General features: G+C 44.4%; 1 protein-coding gene across 3 annotated transcripts in view; it reads right to left on the bottom strand.

The window, feature by feature from the left end:
* Positions 1 to 258: 258 nt before the first annotated feature.
* Positions 259 to 27,690, bottom strand: part of parp14rs1 (poly(ADP-ribose) polymerase family member 14-related sequence 1) — an 87,623-nt gene continuing 60,191 nt past the window's right edge. For all 3 annotated transcript variants that reach the window (XM_070875479.1, XM_070875481.1, XM_070875480.1), the window contains 6 exons: positions 24,067 to 24,243; positions 19,750 to 19,956; positions 19,037 to 19,666; positions 17,542 to 17,687; positions 3,805 to 3,982; positions 259 to 2,281 (listed from right to left, as the gene is read on the bottom strand). In XM_070875479.1, the coding sequence (XP_070731580.1) occupies positions 1,995 to 2,281; positions 3,805 to 3,982; positions 17,542 to 17,687; positions 19,037 to 19,666; positions 19,750 to 19,956; positions 24,067 to 24,243 (1,625 nt within the window). In that variant the 3' untranslated portion in view covers positions 259 to 1,994. The remainder of the gene's footprint in view (positions 2,282 to 3,804; positions 3,983 to 17,541; positions 17,688 to 19,036; positions 19,667 to 19,749; positions 19,957 to 24,066; positions 24,244 to 27,690) is intronic.

Genomic DNA, 27,690 nt, shown 5'->3' with positions numbered 1-27,690 from the left:
GATAGGAAAACAGAGTACCCACTTTAATCTTAGATCTATTTTGGCATCCAAGAACAGAAGCTAAAACAGGTACAATGAATCCATGGGCACTACCAAAATGAGTCCAATATTTTTGAGAATGGTCTCTCTGCTGTCAGTGAAACTGTTGGTGATTTATTAACTATGAACTGTGAATGATCTGTGTGTAATGTGTGATAGAATCATTCTGTTTAAAACAGTGCAAAAATAAGTGTGTCAATGTTTTGAGTTTCTTAAAATCGATATTTAATTAAAAACAGAAAGGCATCCATTCAAATATGACAGTAAGATAAACTAAATCTCTCACCAGTTCTGTTTCATTTCTACACATTAATATACCTTCTTGGTAGATCCTAATGTGTTAAAAATGTTTCATACAAGTAAGGCATAAACTTTTAAACAATTACACTTTTTTTAATCCAAAGAAAAATTTAAAATTACATTTGTGATTTGAGTGAGTCCTAAATAAGAATTACGAGCAAGAAGAATTTAACTTTCTTTGTGGTTCATTTGAATATTTGTAAGCAATCAATGACATTTAAAGAATTTAATATAATAAACATTCAGCAAATTCAAATGATTGAAAATCAGTTGAAGCTCAGATCTTCTCCTCCAGGCCTGGAATATATAGTGAAGCCCAAAGCCAGTGGGAATCCAGCAGTTTTCATCTACATTATACTTTCTGATCGCTACGGTTTGAAACTGTTCGTGCACTTATTTGAAACATTTTCAGATAAAATTAAGAGCAATGGGCAGGCACATCTGCCCATCAGCAGCATGGGATTTTATTTGCCTTACTATTGCATGTTTACCCATTTACAACATTCCCCACCTTAACACATATTTGCTTTCTCTTTGTGTAAGGGGTTCCCAAGATGAAGAAGCTAACATCAGAAATAAGCATGAATCTGCCCTAGCAGAACAGTAACTGTCAAGCACTCCACACCCACAAGTAACAACAAATGCATCCACTGCTGGTGACAAGATAGAGTCAGGAGGGTTGACTTGGTGATGCTCTGAGCACAAATGAGCAGGACCAAGAGGCACTGGCAGCAGGCGAGCATTAACAAGAGGCAGGAAGAGCTAGGGGTAGACAGCAGTTTCTGTGAGTCCTACTAATTTGTACCTTACAGGGAATGCATGAGCTGCTCTTCATGCATTCTTTTGAGACTCTGTACATGTGGAATTGCAGAGAAATTACTGCAGTGTTTCCCCAACATCAAGACAGGAATGCAAGATGTTTTGGGAATCTGCAGGTCACCAAGAAACAAGTGGGAACTCCACAGCGATCTGCACAGGAGCAGATCCCAGTTTTGCTAATGAGATCTGGAGCTTCAATTTTCAAAAGACTCTCATGCTGGGGATCAATAAATCTAAGGGGATTGTTTTTTTGAGACCAAAGTGGCAGTCAGGGAACATAGTTCCTCTTCTAAGAAGTGTGGTTGTTTATGAGCTTGGCAGCTGGTGGTGGCAAGAATGCTGTCACTAGAAATCTATCTGGAAGCAATCAGTAAAACAATGGAAAAATGCACAAGTAATCAGACTAGTAGATCTGATTACACCAGTGTAAACCATTCTAATTGCCATTCCATGAAAAATGTCTTTACAGCCTTTGCTTGCCAATCTAGTACCAATCCGTCAGCAGTTTATTCTGAGGGCCCATGCCCGTTATGAACCGGCTCGAGACTGCCCAAGCGAATTTCACGTTAGATACCTGTAGATAGCAAAGAGCGGTCACCCCAGTCTGATCGGGATTTGAATCTGATGTTTAAATATGAAACAACAATGTGCTAGCCCTTCTGATGGCTATTCAGATTGATTTACCCAATTAAAAATTATGATTTCAGCATGGAAATTCTATGACATGGCCTGAGTTTCGGAAAGTTGAATTCCAATTTTAATTGAGTTACACGGGTATAAAGTGAACATAATAAGCAATTGAAATAAAGTGGCATTTTCTATCTTAAACAATTCAATCATTGAAAGTTGATTAAGTATTCTGGATAGGCTTGAATATCATTGAAAATGATGAACATGGATGGAGTCGTGACATTGTCAACGACACTGTCATACAAGTCTGTAGGATTTGCTGGATTTTTTGAAGGGGGAGCGACCATTCCTGCCTGTCCTCGACAATAGACTCCAGTAAGTACTCGTGCACGGTATATGTACTTCAATCCATTAACGTCAGGCCTTGCGTATGTGCCATGAGCGGAATAATTTGCATTTACGGCAAAATAGGTACCATTCCCGTATGCTGTGGCTACAAAAGAAAAAAAAACTTGCTTAATTGTGGAATTAATTTTACATACTGAAAGCATCAGACAGAATATTCATCTTTTCAAGAAAATATACTAGAACCATTTTGAACATCCCTAAATTAAGCACCATTAAGACCTGCCTCCACCAAATCTCACAATTCTTTTTAGCAATAGGTTTGGATCAGTGGGACCGATTTTAGATTGCTGCAGTAATCAGGCTAGCAGCATGCAGTGTGGTCCTGTTTTGGGTGGGAGCACTGATCTCCCATTTTGTGGCCTGATCAAAAATCAAGTCAGGCAGGCCTTAGGCCCAAAGTGGGTGAGACTTTTTTTTTTAACATTTTCATTTGCTTACCGGCTCGTTTTATTTAGAAAGACTTGCATTTATATAGCGCCTTTCACGACCACCAGTCATCTCAAAACGCTTTACAGCCAATGAAGGACTTTTGGCGTGTAGTCACGGTTTTAATGTGGGAAACACGGCAGCCAACTTGTGCGCAGCAAACTTCCACAAACAGCAATGTGATAATGATTAGTTAATCTGTTTGTGTTCTGCTGATTGAGGGATAAATATTGGCCAGGACTCCAGGGATAACACCCTTGCTCCTCTTCGAAATAGTGCCATGGCATCTTTTACATCCACCTGAGAGGGCAGACTGGGCCTTGGTTTAGCATCTCATCTGAACGACAGCACCTCAGACAATGCAGCACTCCCTCAGCACTGCACTGGACTGTCGGCCTAGATTTATGTTAATGGAGCAATAGGCTTAAATCAACTCCAGTTTTTCTATTATACTCAAAATTTAGGTAATGGGGTCAAAATTGCCCTGTTTAGCGACGCTGGACAGCGCTAATGGGGCGCAAAACTGTTTTTGCCTGGCCGGGGGGGGGGGGGGGGGGGGGGGCGCTAGTGGCTCCCACGAAATTGTGTGGGTGTTAGCGGAAGTGCTGCCACGGTAGAGCCATGGCAGCCGTGCAACCGGTGATGATGTCATCGTACCCGTTCCACCCTGTGGCAGACTGTGGCCAGTGCCCTGCGAGGCTGCCGGGAGCGGTGTCAGCGCCAACCTCGTGAGTCACGAACCAGGCCAACCTCTACTTGTGAGGCAGAAGTTAAGGGGGAGGTCGGGAGCACCCCGTGCCACCATCGTTTCAGCTTGGCCACCACACCGGTCGGCCCGACGACTACTTCTGTTGTGTGGTTCCAGCCACCATCGTGCAGCCAGTCCATTTTGCATGCCAGGCTGCAGCTTGCGCAGCATTGATTAACGTGCCCCAGTAGCGCCCTGGAACCTACTCCAAGTGCATGAGATTGCGCTCCCACTTTCTCTAAGGGGGCGGTAACTGCAATTTCCCACCCCCAATCGAGATGTTGGTACTAAAGTTTTATTTTCAAGAAAATAGCTACAAATACTTTAATAATAATGAATGAAGAAAGGACTGTAGGAAGGGTGCACACCAAAATATGACTGTCTTTTCAGCATTTACAGTTTTTCCCTTTTGATGATGAAATAGTATTCCTTACCATTCCTTCCTGCATAGCTTCGGTTAAATCCATGATTACTGATTGAATCTAATGTATCTGGTGCTGTTCCATGAAATAAGAGCTTTTCATTTTGAGTGCCACCAGGATTTTTATCATTAAGAAGTTGACTTTTAATCATATAATTCTTCCAAAGACTTGGGTTTTGCAATCTTTCAATCTGTTAAAAGGAAATTTTGTGGTCAATTTTATAGATCTTCTGGCCTAGAAATTGGATTAAGCCTGAAAACGGGCAGTGTGTCTGCAAGTCAAGGTTAATGGCCGCCTGTAAAAAGAGTGCAAGCAGCAACGGTATTTTGGTGCTGCCTGCTGATTTTACAACACAGAAACAGGTAATTTGGCCCAACCAGTTCGTGTCAACATTAACCCTCCAAGTGAGCAAATCGTTCTGATCACATTTACCCACCTTGTTCCAATATCCCATCAAACCCTTTCCCTTCATCTGGACTGAAGTTGCTTTTTGGGGAAAATGCTTGATAATACACAAAAATGCTAAGAATAAAAATGTGAATGTGGTAAGTTCATCATGTTTTTACAGCACCTTATCCTACTCTTCTTTACATCCATCCAGAGTACTGAGCACCACTTTGAGCAGAGCTCTGTGGAATTAGCTGCAAAAATCCTGATAACACAGTATTTTAAAGAAGCCTAAATAGGCAAAGAAATACTAATCTTCAGTATGATCACACAAAATGGCCTGCTCCAAGTTGTACCCAGCTCAGGGACATTTATAGTGGTGTAAATTGTTTGGCATGGGTTGGGGCAGAAATGGAGGAAAATGGGTACAAGGCCATGCCCTTGACTCAATTTACATGGGCACTTCTGGTTGGTCTTAAAAGGGACTGGTGCTTTTTTGGGGAGGACAATGGAGTGGCAGTTTTTTGCTGAATAGATTTGAGGCGATAGCTCTTTTTAATGCCCAAAATCCACTCCAAAATGGGCAGTGACTCAGAGAATACCCCCTGTATTTCCCAAGCAATTTGTCAAGCAGATATTTATGCAAATTGTCGTGCACATTTTCTATAATACACATGTAGAGATAACTCCACATAGAATCATAGAATGGTTACAGCACAGAAGGAGGCCATTTGGCCCATCGAGCCCGTGCCAGTTGATCTGCAAGAGCACTTCAGCTAGTCCCACTCTCCCACCCTTTCCCCATAGCCCTGCAATTTTTTTCCTTCAGGTACTTATCCAATTGCCTTTTGAAAGCCATAATTGAATCTGCCTCTACCACGCAGTGCATTCCAGATCATAATCACTCGCTGCATAAAAAAGTGTATCCTCATGTCACCTTTGATTCTTCTGCCAATCACTTTAAATCTATGTCCTCTGGTTCTTGAACCCTTCCACCAATAGCAACAGTTCCTCTCTATCTACTCTGTCTAGAGCCCTCATGATTTTGAACATAGAGATGTCAATATCAAATTTGCTCTCTCTGCTCTCTACCATGTAGTTTACATGGATTTTTTAAGGCTTTTGTCAAGGTCCCACATGGTAGGTGCAATGTATGCACCTGTGAGCATGCTTACAGGTTTGTAGAGCTGTTGAGCTTAGGGAGGGCGATCAAGCATTGGTGTGCGTCAGCACCCAGGCTGTGACTTTCCGTCTCCAGACCCTGCAGAGATACCTGTACTTCGAGCTCCCTCCTAGATGGTGTGCACTGGCGATGTATTTCTGCAATACTGCCTCAATTACGACACGCAGCTCCTGTTTGTGAGCCTGAGTGGCTTCAGGACCGCCGTGCAGGGGCTGCCTGTCTTTTACTAGGAACTCATCAGGGTCTGGAACAGAGTCACCACCAAGCGCAGCTCTCCACCATCTGGAGGGGCGGCTGTCATGCAGGAGCCGCTGCTCAGGAATCCGTACCTCCACGATCGAGGTTTTAGGTGGCAGTCGGACGAGAGGGCTGTGGCTGGTGAGGTGACCAGGGTCAGGGACCTGCTCGACGGCGGAGGAGCGGGCTGGATGGCGCCAGACACGCTGACACGGCACCTAAATTCGGCCGACGTCCGCCGGGCGGCCGATGCCATCGAGTCGCTAAAAACAGCACTGGGCCCTGACTCCGTTAGGTGTGTCGAGGAGGCTCAAGCACGTGGGGAGATCCCGTCCGAACTGACCCCCGTCTGGACGGAATTCCTCATCGGCGCCAAACCCCGGAACCTCCCTCGGGAGCCAGCGCCTCACAACTTGAGCCGCCTCGAGGAAATCCCCTCCGTGCCTTTCAGTTCCGCGCGGAGGGGTTTCCTGTACGGGCTGCTCCTGCACACTCTCAACCTTGCCATCCTCGTCTGCCGTCCGGACACGCCATGGCGCACCATCTTGCTGTCCGGAGGAGGCGGGGGTCCCCGATGGAGTGCACTCTACGCGGGAGTCCTCCCACTATTTATCGGGGACTTAGCCTGGAATGTGGTGCATGGAGCAGTCCCGTGCAATAAATTTTTAAGTCGGTTCACAGGCTCCCAGGCCGCCTGCAATTTCTGCAGTCTGGAAGAGTCCGTGTTCCACGTTTTTATTGAATGTACGAGGTTGCGGCCCCTGTTGCATTATTTAAAGGGGCTGCTCCTCAATTTCTGGCTGCACTTCCGTCCCACACTCCTGATCTTTGGGCACCCGATGCGGAGGGGAGCTGGTAGGTCCGAAGGCCTCCTCGTAGGACTGCTCCTGGGCACGGCCAAGGGTGCCATCAGCCGGTCCAGGTAGTGGGCCATCGAGGGGGTCGTTCAGCCTGACTGCCTGCCTCTCTTCCGTGCTTACATCTGAGCCAGGGTGTCCCTGGAGATGGAGCACGCGGTGTCCACCGGTACGCTCGCGGCCTTCAGCGAGAGGTGGGCGCCGGAGGGATTGGAGTGGCATCATCACCCCCGGCAACCAAATTTTAATTTGATTTTATATGTTTTAAAATTTCATTTGTTTTATTGCCAGGTTTTAGTGTCCCCCTCCCCTTTTATAGGGGCACTTGTATAATTTGTGGTTTTAGTGCCAAACAAAAACACAAAAAAAAGGCACTTGAAAACTGTTTGGAGTGTCCCCTACTTTAATTAAGGGGGCACTTGATTTAATGTTTATTGATTGTCCTCTCAAAAGAGTTGTAGAACTGTTGTGCTGCGGGAGGGCGTTGGTGTGCGTCAGCACCCAGGCTGCGACTTTCCGAGTTCAGACCCTGCAGAGATACCTGTACGTCGAGCCCCCTCCTCGATGGCGTGTGCTGGTGATGTATTTTTGCAGTACTGCCTCAATTATGACACGCAGCTCCTGTTTGTGAGCCTGGGGGGGCGTCAGGACCACCATGCGGGGACTGCCTGTTTTTTTACCAGGATCTCATCAGGGTCTGGAACAGAGTCGCCACCAAGCGCAGCTCTCCACCATCTGGAGTGGCGGCTGTCCTGCAGGAGCTGCTGCTCAGGAATCCGTACCTCCACAATCGCGTTTTTAGGTGGCAGGCGGACGAGAGGGTTGTGACTGGCGGGATGAGCAGGGTCAGGGACTTGCTCGATGGCGGAGGAGCGGGCTGGATGGCGCCAGACGTGCTGGCACGGCGCCTTAACTTAGCCAATGTCCGGCGCGCGGCCAATGCCATCGAGTCGCTTAAAACAGCGTTGGGCCCTGACACCGTTAGGTGTGTCGAAGAAGCCCAAGCACGTGGGGAGATCCCGTCCGAACTGACCCCCACCCGGACAGAATTCATCATCGGCGCCAAGCCCCGAAACCTCCCTTGGGAGACAGTGCTTCACAACTTGAGCCACCTCGGGGAAATCCTCTCCGTGTCTTTTAGTACTGCGCGGAGGGGTTTCCTGTACGGGTTGCTCCTGCGCACACTCCACCTTGCCATCCTCGTTTGCCGTCCGGACACGCCATGGCGCACCATCTTGCCGTCCGGAGGAGGCGGGGGTCCCCGATGGAGTGCACTCTCCCTCCCACTATTTATTGGGGACTTGGCCTGGAGGGTGGTGCCGGAGCAGTCCCGTGCAATACATTTTTAAGCCGGTTCACGGGCTCCTAGGCCACCTGCAATTTCTGCAGTCTGGGCACCCTCTGCGGAGGGGAGTGGGCAGGTCGGAAGGCCTCCTCGTAGGACTGCTCCACGACATGGCAATGGGGGCCATCAAGCTGGTCCTGACAGCGGGCGGTCGAGTGAGTCATTCAGCCTGACTGCCTGCCTCTCTTCTGCGGTTACATCCGAGCCAGGAAATCCCTGGAGATGGAGCACGCGGTGTCCACTGGTATGCTCGCGGCCTTCCGCGAGAGGTGGACGCCAGAGGAACCGGCATCATCATCCCGGCAACCAAATTTTAATTTGAACCACGTGTCTAAAGTTTAATTTGTTTAAGTTTGTCAGTTTTAGTGCCGCCCTTTTAGCCAGGGGGCACTTGTAGAATTTGTGTGTTTGGTGCCCTCAAAAAAAAAGGGGGCACTTGATTGAAGTTTTTTGGGGTGTGCCCCTTTAACCAGGGGGCACTTGATTGTTTGCAACAAAATAGTTGGAGAGCTGTTGAATTGTGAGTGGCTAAGCCAATCCTGTGATGTTCACAAGATTCAATAAAATCCCAGCCAGCTGGGTTCAGGGGATCCACAATGAGGCAGGTGGTTGTGAGCCTGGTGGATAAACTGGTAATGTGTAGTGTGATTGTTAAACCTTTGCTAATAAACCAACTAGTCTTTGAACATTCATCAGTTCTGACGAAGGGTCATCGACCTGAAACATTAACTCTGTTTTTCTCTCCACAGATGCTGCCAGACCCGCTGAGATTTCCAGTGTTTCTGTTTTTATTTCAGGTTCCAGCATCCGCAGTATTTTGCTTTCGTATTAGTTCTTAATAGCAATGTGTTACATAAGAATTAGGAACAGGAGTAGGCCATCGAGCCCCTCGAGCCTGCTCCGCCATTCAACAAGATCATGATTGATCTGGCCGTGGATTCAGCTCCACTTACCCGCCCGCTCCCCATAACCCTTAATTCCCTTATTGGTTAAAAATCTATCTATCTGTGATTTGAATACATTCAATGAGCTAGCCTCAACTAATTCCTTGGGCAGAGAATTCCACAGATTCACAACCCTCTGGGAGAAGAAATTCCTTTTCAACTTGGTTTTAAATTGGCTCCCCTGTATTTTGAGGCTGTGCCCCCTAGTTCTAGTCTCCCCGACCAATGGAAACAACCTCTCTGCCTCTATCTTATCTATCCCTTTCATTATTTTAAATGTTTCTATAAGATCACACCTCATCCTTCTGAACTCCAACGAGTAAAGACCCAGTCTACTCAATCTATCATCATAAGGTAACCCCCTCATCTCCGGAATCAGCGTAGTGAATCGTATCTGTACTCCCTCCAAAGCTAGTAAATCCTTCCTTAAGTAAGGTGACCAAAACTGCACGCAGTACTCCAGGTGCGGCCTCACCAATACCCTGTACAGTTGCAGCAGGACATCTTTGCTTTTGTACTCCATCCCTCTCGCAATGAAGGCCAACATTCCATTCGCCTTCCTGATTACCTGCTGCACCTGCAAACTAACTTTTTGGGATTCATGCACAAGGACCCCCAGGTCCCTCTGCACCACAGCATGTTGTAATTTCTCCCCATTCAAATAATATTCCCTTTTACTGTTTTTTTTCCCCCCCCAAGGTGGATGACCTCACATTTTCCGACATTGTATTCCATCTGCCAATCCTTAGCCCATTCGCTTAACCTATCTAAATCTCTTTGCAGCCTCTCTGTGTCCTCTACACAACCCGCTTTCCCACTAATCTTTGTGTCATCTGCAAATTTTGTTACACTACACTCTGTCCCCTCTTCCAGGTCATCTATGTATATTGTAAACAGTTGTGGTCCCAGCACCGATCCCTGTGGCACACCACTAACCACCGATTGCCAACCTGAAAAGGACCCATTTATCCCGACTCTCTGCTTTCTGTTAGTTCACCAATTTTCTATCCATGCTAATACATTTCCTCTGACTCCGCGTACCTTTATCTTCTGCAGTAACCTTTTGTGTGGCACCTTATTGAATGCCTTTTGAAAATCTAAATACACCACATCCATCGGTACACCTCTATCCACCATGCTCGTTATATTCCAGTAAATTAGTTAAACATGATTTCCCCTTCATGAATCCATGTTGTGTCTGCTTGATTGCACTATTCCTATCTATATGTCCCGCTATTTCTTCCTTAATGATAGCTTCAAGCATTTTCCCCACTACAGATGTTAAACTAACCGGCCTATAGTTACCTGCCTTTTGTCTGCCCCCTTTTTTAAACAGAGGCGTTACATTAGCTGTTTTCCAATCCGATGGTACCTCCCCAGAGTCCAGAGAATTTTGGTAGATTATAACGAATGCATCTCTATAACTTCCGCCATCTCTTTTAATACCCTGCGATGCATTTCATCAGGACCAGGGGACTTGTCTACCTCGCGTCCCATTAGCCAGTCCAGCACTACCTCTCTAGTGATAGTGATTGTCTCAAGGTCCTCCCTTCCCACATTCCCGTGACCAGCAATTTTTGGCATGGTTTTTGTGTCTTCCACTGTGAAGACCGAAACAAAATAATTGTTTAAGATCGCAGCCATTTCCACATTTCCCATTATTAAATCCCCCTTTTCATCTTCTAAGGGACCAACATTTACTTTAGTCACTCTTTTCCGTTTTATATATCGGTAAAAGCTTTTACTATCTGTTTTTATGTTTTGCGCAATTTTACTTTCATAATCTATCTTTCCTTTCTTTATTGCTTTCTTAGTCATTCTTTGCTGTCGTTTAAAATTTTCCCAATCTTCTAGTTTCCCATTAACCTTGCCCACCTTATACGCATTGGTTTTTAATTTGATACTCTCCTTTATTTCCTTGGTTATCCACGGCTGGTTATCCCTTCTCTTACCGCCCTTCTTTTTCACCGGAATATATTTTTGTTGAGCACTATGAAAGAGCTCCTTAAAAGTCCTCCACTGTTCCTCAATTGTGCCACCGTTTAGTCTGTGTTCCCAGTCTACTTTAGCCAACCCAGCCCTCATCCCACTGTAGTCCCCTTTGCTTAAGCATAGTACGCTCGTTTGAGACACTACTTCCTCACCCTCAATCTGTATTACAAATTCAACCATACTGTGATCACTCATTCCGAGAGGATCTTTTACTAGGAGATCGTTTATTTTCCGTGTCTCATTACACAGGACCAGATCTAAGATAGCTTGCTCCCTTGTAGGTTCTGTAACATACTGTTCTAAGAAACAATCCCGTATGCATTCTAGGAATTCCTCCTCAAGGCTACTCCATGCGATTTGATTTGACCAATCGATATGTAGGTTAAAATCCCCCATGATTACTGCCATTCCTTTTTCACATGCCTCCATTATTCCCTTGATTATTGTCCGCCCCACCGTGAAGTTATTATTTGGGGGCCGATAAACTACGCCCACCAGTGTCTTTTTCCCCTTACTATCTCTAATCTCCACCCACAATGATTCAACATTTTGTTCATTAGAGCCAATATCATCTCTCACAACTGTCCTGATATCATCCTTTATTAACAGAACTACCCCACCTCCTTTCCCTTCTTGTCTATCTTTTCGAATTGTCAGATACCCCTGTATGTTTAATTCCCAGTCTTGGCCACCCTGCAACCACGTTTCAGTAATGGCCACCAAATCATACCCATTTGTAATGATTTGTGCCGTCAACTCATTTACTTTGTTTCGAATGCTGCGTGCGTTTAAGTAAAGTGTTTTAATACTAGTTTTTAAACCATGATTTTTAGTTTTGACCCCTCCTGCAGCCCCTTTATATTCATACATATTTTCCCTTTCTATCACGTTGTGGTTTACACTTACCCTCGTGCTACTCTGCTCTGTTGCCTCCTGCATTCTTATTCGAGTTCTGTTCATCTGAGCTCTTACCCACTCTAACTAGCTCAGAGCCCTCTCCTGGGTTCCCATCCCCCTACCAAGCTAGTTTAAAGCCCTCCCAACTGCACTATCAAAACCACCCGCGAGAACATTGGTCCCGTCTCTGTTGAGGTGTAACCTGTCCGACTTGTACAGGTCCCACCTACCCCAGAAGCGGTCCCAATTGTTCAGGAAACTAAAGCCATTCCTCCTACACCAATGCCCCAGCCACGTATTTATCTGACTAGCCTTCCTATTTCTACCCTCACTAGTACGTGGCACTGGCAGTAATCCCGAGATTACCACCTTTGAGGTCCTGGCTTTCAATCTTACTCCTAGCTCCCTCAACTCCACTTTCAGGACCTCAACCCTCTTTCTACCTATGTCGTTGGTACCAATGTGGACCACAACCACTGGCTGTTCCCCTTCCCTCCCCAGAATGCCCTGCAGTCGCTCAGTGACATCACTCACCCTTGCACCAGGGAGGCAACGCACCATCTGATGTCACTTTTGCTGCCGCAGAAGCGCCTATCTGCTCCCCTAACTATTGAATCTCCTATCACTATAGCCCTTCCCGTCTTCTTCCTCCCCCGCTGTGCAGCTGAGCCACCCACGGTGCTGTGGACTTGGCCCTGGCTGCACTCCCCAGAGGCATCACCGCCCTCGCCAGTAGTCTGAATAGAGAGTTGCTATGAATTCTTAAGCAAATAACCCATGAAACAAATACATTACAGCAGACTGATCATAAAAGTAAAAGCCCATGGGATCCAAGGGAGAGTGGCAAATTGGATCCAAAATTGGCTCAGTGGCAGAAAGCAAAGGGTAATGGTTGAGAGAAGTTTTTGTGACTGCAAGGCTGTTTCCGGTGGGGTTCCATAGGGCTCAGTACTCAACCTCTTACTTTTTGTAGTACTGTAGGGGGCATAATAAATAAATTTGTAGATGATACACAAATTGGCCATGTGGTTGACAGGGAGGAAGAAAACTCTATAGACTGCAGGAAGATATCGATGAACTGATCAGTTGGGCAGACAGGTAGCAAATGGAATTCAATCCGGTAAAGTGTCAGATAATGAATTTGGGGAAGGACAACAAGGCAAGGGAATGCACAATAAATGGAGTATACTAGTGGTTTGGAGGAACAAAGGGACCTTGGTGTATATGTCCACAGATCCTTAAAGGTAGCAGGACAGTTCGATAAGGTAGTTAAAAAGGCATACAGAATGCTTTCCTTTATTAGTCGAGGCACATTATACAAGAACAAAGAAGTTATGCTAAAACTGTATATAACACTAGTTTAGGCCACAGCTGAGTACTGCATGCAGTTCTGGTCACCACATTATACAGGAAGAATGTGATTGCACTAGAAAGGGTGCAGAGGAGATTTACAAGGATGTTGCCAGCTATGAGGAAAGAGTTGTTTTCCTTGGAACAGAGGAGGCTGAGGGGAGATTTAATTGATGTGTATAAAATTATGAGGGGCCTAGATAGATTGGATAGGAAGGACATATTTCCCTTAGGAGAGGGGTCAATAACCAGGGGGCATAGATTTAAAGTAGTTGGTACAAGGACTAGAGGGGAGATGAGGAAACATGTTTCACCCAGAGAGTGGTGGGAGTCTGGAATTCACTGCCTGAAAAGGTGGTAGAGGCAGAAACCCTCATCACATTTAAAAGTACTTGGATGTGCATTTAAAGAGCCATCGCCTACAGGACTAGGGACCTGGAGCTGGAAGATGGGATTAGGCTGGGTAGCTCTTTTTCGACCGGCATGGACACGATGAGCCGAATGGCCTCCTGTGTCGTAATTTTTCTATGATTCTAAGAAGGACAAGTCTAGCTTCCCCAGTCTATCCATGGAACTGAAATCTCTCAACCCTGGAACCATTCTTGTAAATCTTTTCTGCACCCTCTCTAAGGCTTTCACATCCTTTCTAAAGCGCGGTGCCCAGAATTGGACACAACATTCCAGTTGGCCGAACCAGTGTTTTATAAGTCATCATCATAGGCAGTCCCTCGGAATCGAGGAAGACTTGCTTTCACTCTTAGAATGAGTCCTTAGGTGGCTGAACCGTTTAGGCGATCGAACCATTTGATCGCCTAAATGGAGCAGAGAGAAATTTCCCAGATTTTTTTTCTCCCAAATTGGCCTGGATTTAAAAAAATCTGTTTTTGTGCCTCTCCCAGGAGATCACATGGTTTTGGGTGGGGTGGAGTTTATATGTTGTGATACACAAGGTATAGCAATTGTGTGGGACAGGCTCAATGGACCAGATGGTCTTTACATGTCCATCATTGTTCGTAGTGTTACTGGTAAAAGAGGAGATTAATGCAATCGTAAGAAAGGACATTAGCTTGGATGATGTGGAATCTATATGGGTAGAGCTATGAAACACCAAAGGGCAGAAAACGTTAGCAGGAGTTGTGTACAGACCACCAAACAGTAGTAGGGAGGTTGGGGATGGCATCAAACAGGAAATTAGGGATGCGTGTAATCAAGGTACAGCAGTTATCATGGGTGACTTTAATCTACATATAGATTGGGCTAACCAAACTGATAGCAATACTGTGGAGGAGGATTTCCTGGAGTGTATAAGGGATGGTTTTCTAAACCAATATATCGAGGAACCAACTAGTGAGCAGGCCATCCTAGACTGGGTGTTGTGTAATGAGAGGATTCATTAGCAATCATGAGGCCCCTTGGGGAAGAGTGACCATAATATGGTAGAATTCTTCATTAAGATGGAGAGTGACACAGTTAATTCAGAGACTAGGGTCCTGAACTTAAAGAAAGGTAACTTCGATGGTATGAGACGTGAATTGGCTAGGATAGACTGGCAAATGATACTTAAAGGGTTGACGGTAGATAGGCAATGGCAGACATTTAAAGATCACATGGGTGAACTTCAACAATTGTACATCCTTGTCTGGCGTAAAAATAAAATGGGAAAGGTGGCTCAACCGTGGCTCACAAAGGAAATTAGGGATAGTGTTAAATCCAAGGAAGAAGCATATAAATTGGCCAGAAAAAGCAGCAAACCCAAGGACTGGGAGAAATTTAGAATTCAGCAGAGGAGGACTAATGGTTTAATTAGGAGGGGGAAAATAGAGTATGCGAGTAAGCTTGCAGGGAACATAAAAACTGACTGCAAAAGCTTCTATAGATTTGTGAAGAGAAAAAGATTAATGTCCCTTGCAGTCCGAATCAGGTGAATTCATAATGGGGAACAAGGAAATGGCAGACCAATTGAACAATACTTTGGTTCTGTCTTCATTAAGGAAGACACTAATAACCTCCTGAAAATACGAAGGAACCGAGGGTCCCGCGAGAAGGAGGAACTGAGGGAAATCATTATGAGTCAGGAAATGGTGTTGGGGAAATTGATAGGATTGAAGGCCAATAAATCCCCAGGGCCTGATAGTCTGCATCCCAGAATACTTATGGAAGTGGTTCTAGAAATAGTAGATGCATTGGTGGTCATTTTCTAACATTCTATGGACTCAGGATCAGTTCCTATGGATTGGAGAGTAGCTAATTGTAACCCCACTTTTTAAAAAAGGAGGGAGAGAGAAAATAGGGAATTATAGACATCGGTAGTGGGGAAAATGCTGGAATCAATTATTAAAGATGTAATAGCAGCGCATTTGGAAAGCAATGACAGGATCGGTCCAAGTCAGCATGGAATTATGAAAGGGAAACCATGCTTGACAAATCTTCTAGAATTTTTTGAGGATGTAACTAGTGGAGTGGATAAGGGAGAACCAGTGGATGTGGTGTATTTGGACTTTCAAAAGGCTTTTGACAAGGTCCCACACAAGGGATTAGTGTGCAAAATTAAGGCACATGAGATTGGGGTAATGTATTGACACGGATAGAGAACTGGTTGGCAGACAGGAAGCAGAGAGTGGGAATAAACATGTCCATTTCAGAATGGCAGGCAGTGACTAGTGGGGTACCGCAAGGTTCAGTGCTGGGCCCCCAGCTATTTACAATATATATTAATGATTTAGACAAAGGAATTGAATGTGATATCTCCAACTTTGCAGATGACACTAAGCTGGGCGGAAGATGCTAAGAGGCTGCAGGGTGACTTGGACAGGTTAGGTGAGTGGGCAAATGCATGGCAGATGAGCATAATGTGGATAAGTGTGAGTTTATCCACTTTGGTGGCAAAAACAGGAAAGCAGATTATTATCTGAATGGTGACAGATTAGGAAAAGGGGACGTGCAACGAGACCTGGGTGTCATGGTACATCAGTCATTGAAAGTAGGCATGCAGATACGGCAGGCAGTAAAGAAAGCAAATTGCATGTTGGCCTTCATAGCGAGAGGATTTGAGTATAGGAGCAGGGAGGTCTTGCTGCAGTTGTACAGGGCCTTGGTGAGACCACACCTTGAGTACTGTGTGCAGTTTTGGTCTCCTAATCTGAGGAAGGACATTCTTGCTATTGAGGGAGTGCAACAAAGGTTCACCAGCCTGATTCCCAGGATGGCAGGACTGACATATAAAGAAAGACTGGCTTATATTCACTGAAATTTAGAAGAATGAGAGGGGCTCTCATAGAAGCATATAAAATTCTGACGGGATTGGACAGGTTAGATGCAGGAAGAACGTTCCCGATGTTGGGGAAGTCCAGAACCAGGGGTTACAGTCTAACGATAAGCCATATAGGACTGAGATGAGGAGAAACTTTTTCACCCAGAGAATTGTGAATCTATGGAATTCTCTAGCACAGAAAGTTGTTGATTCCAGTTTGTTGGATATATTCAAAAGGGAGTTAGATGTGGTCCTTATGGCTAAAGGGATCAGGGAGTATGGAGAGAAGGCAAGAGTGAGGTACTGAAGTTGCATGATCAGCCATGATCATATTGAATGGTGGTGCAGGCTCAAAGGGCCGAATGATCTGCTCCTGCACCTATTTTCTATGTTTCTATGTATGTTGTTCGTAAGTACAGCCACCCTTTCTAGTACCTCCTCTTTATCAATTTTGCTTTGCGTCTTTCTCACACTGCACCAGCTTTCTACAGTCAATCCAGCTTCTGATAAAGATTTAGTATCTCAACTACCTTTTTCACTATGATTTTGGCAGTCTTCTTCCTTGTTATAGACAGATGCAAAGAATTCATTTAGTACCTCAGCCATGCCCTTTGCCTCCATGCATAGGTCTCCTTTTCGGCCCCACCCCTCCTCTTACTCTCAGTTTACTATTTATATGCCCATAGAAGACTTATGGATTCTCTTTCATGTTAGTTTCCAGTCTATTCTCATACTCTCTCTTTGCCCCTCTTCCTTTTTCACTTTCCCTCTGAACTTTCTATATTCAGCCTGGTTCTCACTGTATTCTCAATCTGACATCCGTCATACGCCCCCTTTTTCTGCTTCATCTTAATCTATCTCTTTCGTCATCCAAGGAGCTCTGGCTTTGGTTGCCCTACCGTTCCCGCTCATGGGAATGAACCTCAAATGTACCCGAACCATTTACTATTTAAAGGCAGCACATTGTTCAATTACAATTTTGCCTGCCACTCTTTGATTCCAATTTACCACATATTTTAATATTAGCACTGTTGTTTTTAGTGAACTGCCAACAATTGCTGCTCTTTGGAACCAGTGTATATGTACGATTCTATCGAATTGTTTTACACTGGGATATAAATAAAACACAAATCAAACAGATAATGAACTGCATTGTATAAACACATTCGTCACATTTGTCTAAATATGGAGGTTATGCAACTTCCAAACAAACATGGATTGAAGGTTTGGTCCTCTTCCATTATGTTATGTTATGATGCCATGAATAGAGGATTATGTTATCAACTAATGTTAAAATATTGAAATACCTTCACAATCCGAAGCTGAGGCAGCGATGCTTTTACAGATTTCTCTACTTCCTGATATTCACTGGATTGCTGCTGTAGCTGCACAGATTTGCATTGTGAATTTTGCATGTCATCCCAATGGCTTGGAATGTTGTCCGTTGGGATTTCTGCAAATATATCAAATGAATCAGATCATATTTTATCAAGAGTTCATATGCTAGTTGAACTTTATTTTTTTAGCATTTTTTTTAGCTCATCAAAGAGATGTACATCCGTGCTAGGATATTTTATCACTTTAAGCATCTATTGTTATCAAGTCATCATCATCAACAGTCCCTCGGAGTCGAGGATGACTTGCTTCCACACTAGAAATGAGTTCTCAGGTGACTGAAGAGTCCAATGCGGGGCCTACAGTCTCTGTCACAGGTGGGGCAAACGGTGGTTGAAGGGACAGGTGGGTAGGGTGCCTGGGTTGCCGCGCGCTCCTTCCGCTTTTGACGCTTGGCTTCAGGTTGCTCTCGGCAAAGAGACTCAAGGTATTCAGCACCTTCCCAGATGCTTTTCCTCCACTTTGGGCAGTCCTGGGCCAGGGATTCCCAGGTGTCGGTGGGGATGTTACATTTTTTTCCAAGGAGGCTTTGAGGGAGGCCTTGAAGCGTTTCTTCTGCCCACTTGGGGCTCGCTTGCCGTGCGGAGCTCCGAATAGAGCGCCTGTTTTTCGAGTCTCGTGTCAGGCATGCGGGTGATGTGGCCCATCCAGCAGAGCTGATTGAACGTGGTCAATGCTTCGAGGCTGGGGATATTGGCCTGAGCGAGGACACCGACGTTGGTGCAGCTATCCTGCCAATGGATTTGCAGGATCTTGCGGAGGCAGCGTTGGTGGTACTTCTCCATTTCAAGTACTACCTGGTTAGATATAAGACAAGCCAGGTACAAATTAAAGTTTCTCTGATTTAACAGAATGCTCACTTAATGAGAAAAGCCTTTGGGGAAAATGTTGTCCCATTTGTTTACAAATACATGAAATAATGTGGACTCGACTAAATTAATCAAATAATTTCTCCAAGATGTTACAATCAAAAACAATACACACGTCTTTGAGCTATTTCATCTGGGCAAGTAAAAGGTTTGCAAAATAATTTAATTAAAAAGTATTTAATAAATACATTGCACTAACATCTCTAGCTGAGAGCAATACCCTACCTACTACACCAACTAGATTATTTCCATTTACCACACAAACCATCCTTAGCCCCTAAAATTTGCCATTTTAGGTCCAATTAATGACAAAATTACAAGCAGTTTTGTACTGTGAACCAATGTGCCCTTCAAACTGAATTGAGACTGCCCAAACTAACTTTATGCTGGTTTCTTTCTGGCATACCATCATTCACAAGGCAAAAGGAGTATCCTGATCAATTGTATCACTCACTTTATCCCTTGTATCCAAATGCAGGTATGTATACTCCTTTGAATAAAATGAGCAGTGTAAATTAGGTAGCATGAAAAACTTTACCTTCTCTTTTTAAAATCCTTTTCAGATTAATTCTATTTCCTTGATTGTCAACTGCAAAATCCTTCCCCCCCAAAGGCACATTATATTTTTTGCCTTGCACTTCGATCACAGTTGATTTGTTTTCAATGAATGCTTTTTCCAGTTTGAGATTTGTAGCACTGTCAAATGATATGAACAGAGAGCTTTGTTCAAACTGCCATTCCACCATATTGCTGATAAGTTCTTCGTCTCTTCTTCTCGATTCTTCTTCTCTGATATTGTTAATCATTTCATGAACTTTAGAACAGGCAGTCAAAACGTCCTTCGCAAGACCACAAACTTTGACCTGAGCCCCAGATCTGTTACGTTTCAATTCTACTGTGAGTTGCAGAGTTCTCTGGAGATTGTTTAATTCTTCGTACTCTTTTTCAGAAAACCGAAATATGTAGTCACTGGAAATAACTTTGTCACCCTGCTCCTTTAAAATTAAATTTTCTATCCAGGCTTTAGTGCTTTCTACATCTTGCCTGTTGCTTCCACAAATTTCAAATAGAGCTGGCTCTATCTCATCTTCCAATATAATTTGGTCTTCAGCCAAGAATTGTTTTTTCTCTTTACTTTGATCCCCAAAAATCACTGATGTCACTGCATCTAGGAGCATCAGAAATATTATCCATTAGAACAAGCCATAAATACAGAAATATTTTTTCTTTGTAAGATGTTCTGATACTCACTCTTTGTCTTTTTCCAGAGAGATTCTTTTTCTGGAAGATTGGATCCTTCACGTTTTTGCATACTGCTATGAAATTCATTTAACATTTGAGGTTGAAAAATTACAATGCGAATCTTCTGCAAAGAAGTTGGGGATTTTCTTTTCACAAATTCAGCGACTGAATCAATCATTGCATCAGCAACTTGGGAAGGGTTTGCCTGTCCTCGTCCTATTTATTGGATGAAAAAAAAAGATCTAAAATGTATATATATGACCTGGCCTTCTGGCCACCTTTAACACAATTCATTAGCTAAGAAGCCAATTTCTCTCAGTTCTTCCTTGCCCGAGGTTAGTCCTTTAATTGATGGCAGGTCAGGGATTTCTACATTAATTTTGCGATACTTTTTGAACTATTTCCATTCATGGCTCATTACACTGAAATATTCCCAGTTACAATAATAATGCTACTCGGGTGCCAAGGGTAGTTTCATTATTGTATTAATACTAAACAGATAAAACATATTCATTCCAAATAAACGCTAAACATTTTACTTCTGTTGTACTTATCTTTCTTTTATACCTAATATTTTAACTTTTTAACTTTATATTAAATATTCCCATTTTAACTTTTTTCCCCCCATCATATTTAAGCTTAAGAACTCATTTGATGTTCGATGCCTTTACCACTTTCCTGCATGTGGTCAAACCAGCAGAGCTAACACTGGCTGCCAAAGCCTTCGTTAAGCCAGTGAACGGCATCCACCTTCTGCTCCTGTAACCTTGTTAGGTCCAACTCTCAATATCATGCAGAAGTGCCAATGATTACTGTCTTTTTCACATCACAGAGTGGTTATTACCTGACAAAAACACATGCAGTCACAGAAATGCATTTCTTGCCCAACTGACAGCTTGGCTCTGTTGGTAGCACTCTAAACTCAAGTGTTAGGAAGTGGTGGAGTTAAGCACATAATATAGGCGGGCACTCCTGGTAAACATTCTTACTTCAATAAGAACACAGATGATGCTGTGATTCATTCATTTACTATTTATGGCACCTTACCGTGAGCAAATAGCTGCTGTATTTGCCTACATAACTATGGTAATTACATTTCAAAAGTAACATATTGGCTATAAAGTGCACATCCTGAGCATGTGATATGGCACTATAAAAATGCAAGTTCTTTCTTTCATGTGTGTCCTTCACTTTTCCACTTTCTCACCCTCAATGTTGACTTTCTGCCTTCTCCCTTTTAATTCCTCCTATTATAAACATCTTTTTGGTATCTGGAAAACTAAGACGTTTCATCTTTCAGCATCCAGCTTATTTTTTATAAGTTAGCAGAAACCAAGTATCAAATATAGGACTAACATTATCCCCATATTTCAGGTGCTGTACTAGATCTGAGCTTGCCTTACCTTTCTGATAGCCTTTAAAAAAATGTAATGTTGCAGCCACAGAAAGCAACTTTCCATTTAAAAAAAGAACTTTTAAAAAAAAAAGAACCTCTGAACAGAAAATGTTATGGCTGATGAGTTGGGGTTGGGGAGGGCGACGGGAGGAAAATGGGAGAATTCTTGTGATATCTGGGAGTACTGTAACTATAATTATCTTTAGAACCTTTAAACTCATATTTTTTTGGAACAATGTTATTTTTCCCCAATTATCTCCCATCTTTTCCTGAAGCTGATTGTTCTTCCTGAAGTACAGTTCTTAAAGCAGGCAGCCCTATGGAAAAAAAAAAACAGTAAAAGGGAATATTATTTGAATGGGGAGAAATTACAACATGCTGCGGTGCAAAGGGACCTGGGGGTCCTTGTGCATGAATCCCAAAAAGTTAGTTTGCAGGTGCAGCAGGTAATCAGGAAGGCGAATGGAATGTTGGCCTTCATTGCGAGAGGGATGGAGTACAAAAGCAGGGAGGTCCTGCTGCAACTGTGTAGGGTTATTGGTGAGGCCGCACCTGGAGTACTGCGTGCAGTTTTGGTCACCTCACTTAAGGAAGGATATACTAGCTTTGGAGGGGGTACAGAGACGATTCACTAGGCTGATTCCGGAGATGAGGGGGTTACCTTATGATGATAGATTGAGTAGACTGGGTCTTTACTCGTTGGAGTTCAGAAGGATGAGGGGGGATCTTATAGAAACATTTAAAATAATGAAAGGGATAGACAAGATAGAGGCAGAGAAGTTGTTTCCACTGGTCGGGGAGACTAGAACTAGGGGGCACAGCCTCAAAATACAGGGGAGCCAATTTAAAACCGAGTTGAGAAGGAATTTCTTCTCCCAGAGGGTTGTGAATCTGTTGAATTCTCTGCCCAAGGAAGCAGTTGAGGCTAGCTCATTTTTAACCAATAAGGGAATTAAGGGTTACGGGGAGCGGGCGGGTAAGTGGAGCTGAGTCCACGGCCAGATCAGCCATGATCTTGTTGAATGGCGGAGCAGGCTCGAGGGGCTAGATGGCCTACTCCTGTTCCTAATTCTTATGTTATTGTATCTCTCTTAATTGGCCATACGTCATGTGTGGGCTCAGACAGCAAGTACTAGCAGGCTATTTAACTGTGGAAAACATAACACCTGGACCGCATAGCTCCACACAATGCATTTTACAGCAAGGGTTGCTGGTTAACAGCCATGAGTGGAAACTCTGAACAATTTGTTCCCTCTCCAGCCCAGGGGTGCGGAGGCTGGTTGTAGCAAGGGCAATTAGGGATGGGCAATAAATGTTGGTCTTGCCAGCGCCATCCACATCCCATGAACAAATGGAGAAAAAAAAAAGTAACCCAAATGTCACATTGGCTGATACTAGCTAACTCAGATAATAAATAATAACAAAGGTTTCACACCTGAAACATTAACTCTGTTCCTCGCTCCACAGATGCTGCCTGACCTGCTGATATTTATAGCATTTTCTGTTTTTATTTCAGATTCTAACATCCGCAGTATTTTGCTATTGTACAGGTACAGCGTCGAAAATCTGGAAGTCTCGGGACCAAGACCATTCCGGATTCTGTGTATTTCCGGACTTCGGAACGTCTTTCCGACGTCCTGAGTCTGGAAACGCCTGGGCAAAGGTAGGTAGGGAAGGGGAGGGGGTGTCGGGCAGCTGAGCAGCAGCGGGGTGGGAGTTCGGCCTGAGGCTGAGGTCCAAGGCAGGGGCAAGGTCGTCGGCAGTGATCCGAGGCAGGAGAGAGATCGGTGGGGGAGAGATTGGTGGCGGCGCGACGTGGGGGAAAGGTCGGCAGCAGCCTGAGGCAGGGGAGAGGTCGGCGGCGGCTCGAGGCAATGGAGAGAGAGGTCAGCGGTGCCCCGAGGCGGGGGAGAAGTCAGCGGTGGCGAGGACGGCAGCGACCCAAGGCGAGGGAGAGGTCAGCGGGTGGCCCGAGGTAGGGGAGAAGTCGGTGGTGGCGAGGTCAGCGGCAGCCCGAGGTGGGGGAGAGGCCAGCAGTGGCCTGAGGCGGGAAAGAAGTTGGCGCTGGCCCGAGGCGGGGAAGTCCAGCGGGGGAAGGGTGCGTGCTGGCGGGTTCCGGATTCTCTGGATTCCGAATGACCCTGCCACGGATCGTCCCAGTATCCGGATTCCGGAACTCGGCATTTTCAACACTGTACCTGTATCAGCTCACTCAGTACAGACTATAAATTGATCCTCGGTGCATTTTTCCAAAGTTGTTACTATTACTCGTTCAAACAGGTTGGACTAGATGCTAAGATTTTTATGTCCTTGGATGGAATGTCTCGTTGCCGAGCTGATCATGTACCTGAAGGAAAGTGTGTTTAAACTACATGTAACCCATCTCCATGCTAACAGTTTCACGGTTTCATTAAAAGTCATGCAATTAGGACCAGTCTTATTACAAGAACTGTGAGTCCTATATTATATCACATTCTGACACTGTCAGCATAGTATTAGTTAGCTCCCACAACCATCAGTTCCATCTCTCTCCCAGCCACTGTCAAAGGCTGAACCAGACATTTTGTAACCTTGCTGTCCTGTTCGACTCCAAGCTCAGTTTCAGATGTGATATCCTTTCCATTACAAAGATTGCATACTTCCATCTCCTCAACATTGGCAGCCTCCACCCTTAGCTCAGCTCTTCACTGCTAAAACCTTCATACATGTCATTGTCACTTCCAGACTTGACAACTCCAATGCTTTCCTTGCTGGATTCCCTTCCTCCACCCCTCATGTAGTCATAACACTTAACCAAATTAAAGTCACAACTTATGCATACCAGTTTTCCAACCCTAATCCAATTAGTAACCTTCTTTTGGTTTTACTTATTTTTAATGTAAAATGAAACACAAAATATTGGCAAATAAACAATTAAGCAAAATTCAAACCTGTTCCAAGTGCAGGGAAAGCAACGGAGGAGAATTTGTTTTGTTCACACTCCTGAAGAATTGCACCAACAAAATATTTTATTTGATTTGGGTCAGTTTGTCCAACCATGTGAATTATATTTTGACACTGTAGATTTCCTGGATTTGTAATTATTATTCCACTGTTTGCCTGTAAGCCTTCAAAATAAAGAGAGAATTACTTCATCTAATTTTTATATGCTCATTACAACATAGAACTGGGGCAGAAATTCCGATGTCCCAGGCCTGTACGAAGTTTCTACGGACCCAGGAAGGCATCGGAAAAGCCGGTTTTCAGCGCGCAATGCGCATGTGCTGAAAACCGGCTTTTCCGATAGATCTTACATATATCGGGAGCGAGGATATTTGTATGGGGAAGATTGCGGTATTTACCCATATCTTACCCGGCAAATGTCCTCAAAACTCTTGCGCCTGATAGAAGCAGGTGCATAGCCTACTTTTATAGGCTGAAGAGTTTAAAAACCTATCAAAAACATGATTAAAATAAAATTTAAAAAAACATGTGTTAAAACCCTGCCCAGTCAGGTAATGTTATTTTAAACCCTAACCCTAACTTTTTTTTAAATTGGCAATTTTTTTTTCTTTAAAAACATGTATAACAACTTTAATTTCTATTAGTGTATTGTGTGAGGTGTTTTTAAAATGTTTTATGTAGTGTTTGTGCATTTTTCTCATTCATAGAAATAGAAGATTCGTAACTTACGCATCGTCTATTACTATGAATGAGAAAATACTTACCTGCGATTGGGTGTCCAGGCCCACGTGACTCCTGCGGACGTCCTGACGTGAACGCGCTGCGATGCGCAGTCACGAGAGGCCTCCGGACCGGGATCTCCAGCAGGCCTCGCAGCTTAAGGTAAACATAGAAACATAGAAAATAAGTGCAGGAGTAGGCCATTCGGCCCTTCGAGCTTGCACCACCATTCAATATGATCATGGCTGAACATGCAACTTCAGTACCCCATTCCTGCTTTCTCTCCATACCCCTTGATCCCTTTAGCCGTAAGGGCTACATCTAACTCCCTTTTAAATATATTTAACGATCTGGCCTCAACAACTTTCTGTGGTAGAGAATTCCACAGGTTCACAATTCTCTGAGTGAAGAAGAAGTTTCTCCTCATCTCAGTCCTAAATGGCTTACCCCTTATCCTTAGACTGTGACCCCTGGTTCTGGACTTCCCCAACATCGGGAACATTCTTCCTGAATCTAACCTGTCCAATCTCGTCAGAATTTTATATGTTTCTATGAGATCCCCTCTCATTCTTCTAAATTCCAGTGATTATAAGCCTAGTCGATCCAGTCTTTCTTCATATGAAAGTGCACATTTTATTTCTATTCTACAGTGCTTTGCCCGCGGGAAGTCCTCCAGAGGAATTTCTGGGCCAACAGTAGAAATAACAGCTCTGTAATTATTAGTGCAAGTTTGTATTTTAGTAATATTTTAATTTTTATGAAAACAGTTTTTATAATCTTCCATGACACTGCTCACAGGTAATTCAGACACAGGCCGGGGAGTGGATCAGTCAGATTGGAAATGGAGCACAGGTAGGGGAATTGCAACATAATGGCAAAGAGCAAGGAGTTGGGTGAAGTGTGTATTGAGTGGGGATGCAGCAGGATATGAGGCCCAAGTTGAAGCAAGGATGGAATGGGTTTGGCTTTGTGTTCGCTGGCAAATGTAGAAACATAGAAAATAGGTGCAGGAGTAGGCCATTCGGCCCTTCGAGCCTGCACCGCCATTCAATGAGTTCATGGCTGAACATGCAACTTCAGTACCCCATTCCTGCTTTTTCACCATACCACTTGACCCCCCTAGTAGTAAGGACTACATCTAACTCCTTTTTGAATATATTTAGTGAATTGGTCTCAACAACTTCCTGTGGTAGAGAATTCCACAGGTTCACTACTCTCTGGGTGAAGAAGTTTCCCCTCATCTCGGTCCTAAATGGCTTACCCCTTATCCTTAAGACTGTGACCCCTGGTTCTGGACTTCCCCAACATTGGGAACATTCTTCCTGCATCTAACCTGTCTAAACCCATCAGAATTTTAAATGTTTCTATGAGATCCCCTCTCATTCTTCTGAACTCCAATGAATACAAGCCCAGTTGATCCAGTCTTTCTTGATGTCAGTCCCACCATCCCGGGAATCAGTCTGGTGAACCTTCGCTGCACTCCCTCAATAGCAAGAATGTCCTTCCTCAAGTTAGGAGACCAAAACTGTACACAATACTCCAAGTGTGGCCTCACCAAGGCCCTGTACAACTGTAGTAACACCTCCCTGCCCCTGTACTCAAATCCCCTCGCTATGAAGGCCAACGTGCCATTTGCTTTCTTAACCGCCTGCTGTACCTGCATGCCAACCTTCAAGGGAAGCAAAAATATCTGGGACCTGAAGCTGATGCGAATGGCAGATTAGTTTAGCAATAACATATACCGTATTTACATTATTTTATAAAGTAAAACCCTACCATATAGTTAATTACATTGTTTTTCCTCACGGGTACGTCAAAGAGTGCTCCCTTCTCGGAAATGTACTGGTGTTCATTGGACTCAGAAAGGAGGCAGTCTTAATCTGAATTCTGGAAGTTATAGCATGCAGAGCAATGCTAGTTCATTCTAGGCTTCATGGTCTGCCACCTGGTTAAGCCTCCTCATTCAGGGTAGGTGATAGTGACAGAGCGATAGCTGTGGGCAATACCATGAAGTCAAGTCCCAGGTATATGGAAACTGGATAGGGCTCCACAAGGAAATGTGATTGGAGACATTTCAAGTGCAGAAAAGGCTGTAATTTATGTAATTTTTAAATCCCTTCATGACCTCACCCCTCTAACATCCTCCAGCCCTACAACCCTCCCAGAACTCTGCCTTTCTCCAACTCTCTTGTCTCTTGTACATCCTTCACCCCACCAGTTGTAACTGTGCCTTCAGCCATCTAGGCCCTCTGGAATTCCCCCTCTGCTCAACCTCTCCACCACTTCTCTTCCTTTAAGTCCCTCCTTAAAACCCACATCTTTGAACACATTTTTGGTCACACCTCCTAATATCTCCTTCTTTGGTTCCATGTCCATTTTTATGCATCTTCAAAGCGTCTTGGAACATTTTCCTATGTTAAAGGCGCAATAGAAACGCATGCTACTTTTATCAGCACTGGGAAGGTGGGGGCAAACACTGCAGAATGGAGTGTTCTCGAAAAACTGTGGCAATTCCTGGGATTTGGGAACATGTGGAAAGAGGCCCTGGGATTATTTTAGGTGGGCCCCCGGGTTCTGGGAGCATTAGTGGAAGTCTTGGGATCAGATTATTCTGATATTGTGTCAAAGAGTGAGCAATGAGAGGAATATGGGTGGGAGGGGGGAGGGAGAAAGGAATTAAGTGTTAGGGTCAGGGGACATGGGATGTATGATTTGGAAACATTGGGAGGGCCAAAGTCTGGCAGTATTGGGGGCAAGCTGCAGAAGCCTTGCGAGGTGGATTGTCCCGATGCAAACAGCTCTTGGCCTCTTTTGGAACATCAGGTGCCACCCTTCCATCATGTTCCTGTCTGTCAGCCTCCTCTCTGACCCACCCAGAATCCCTTTTGCAC

This window comes from Pristiophorus japonicus, chromosome 3 (genome assembly GCF_044704955.1).
Source record: "Pristiophorus japonicus isolate sPriJap1 chromosome 3, sPriJap1.hap1, whole genome shotgun sequence".
NCBI lineage: Eukaryota > Metazoa > Chordata > Chondrichthyes > Pristiophoridae > Pristiophorus > Pristiophorus japonicus.
Note: the sequence above shows the minus strand (reverse complement) of the source record. Positions and strands in the feature narration are given on the sequence as shown.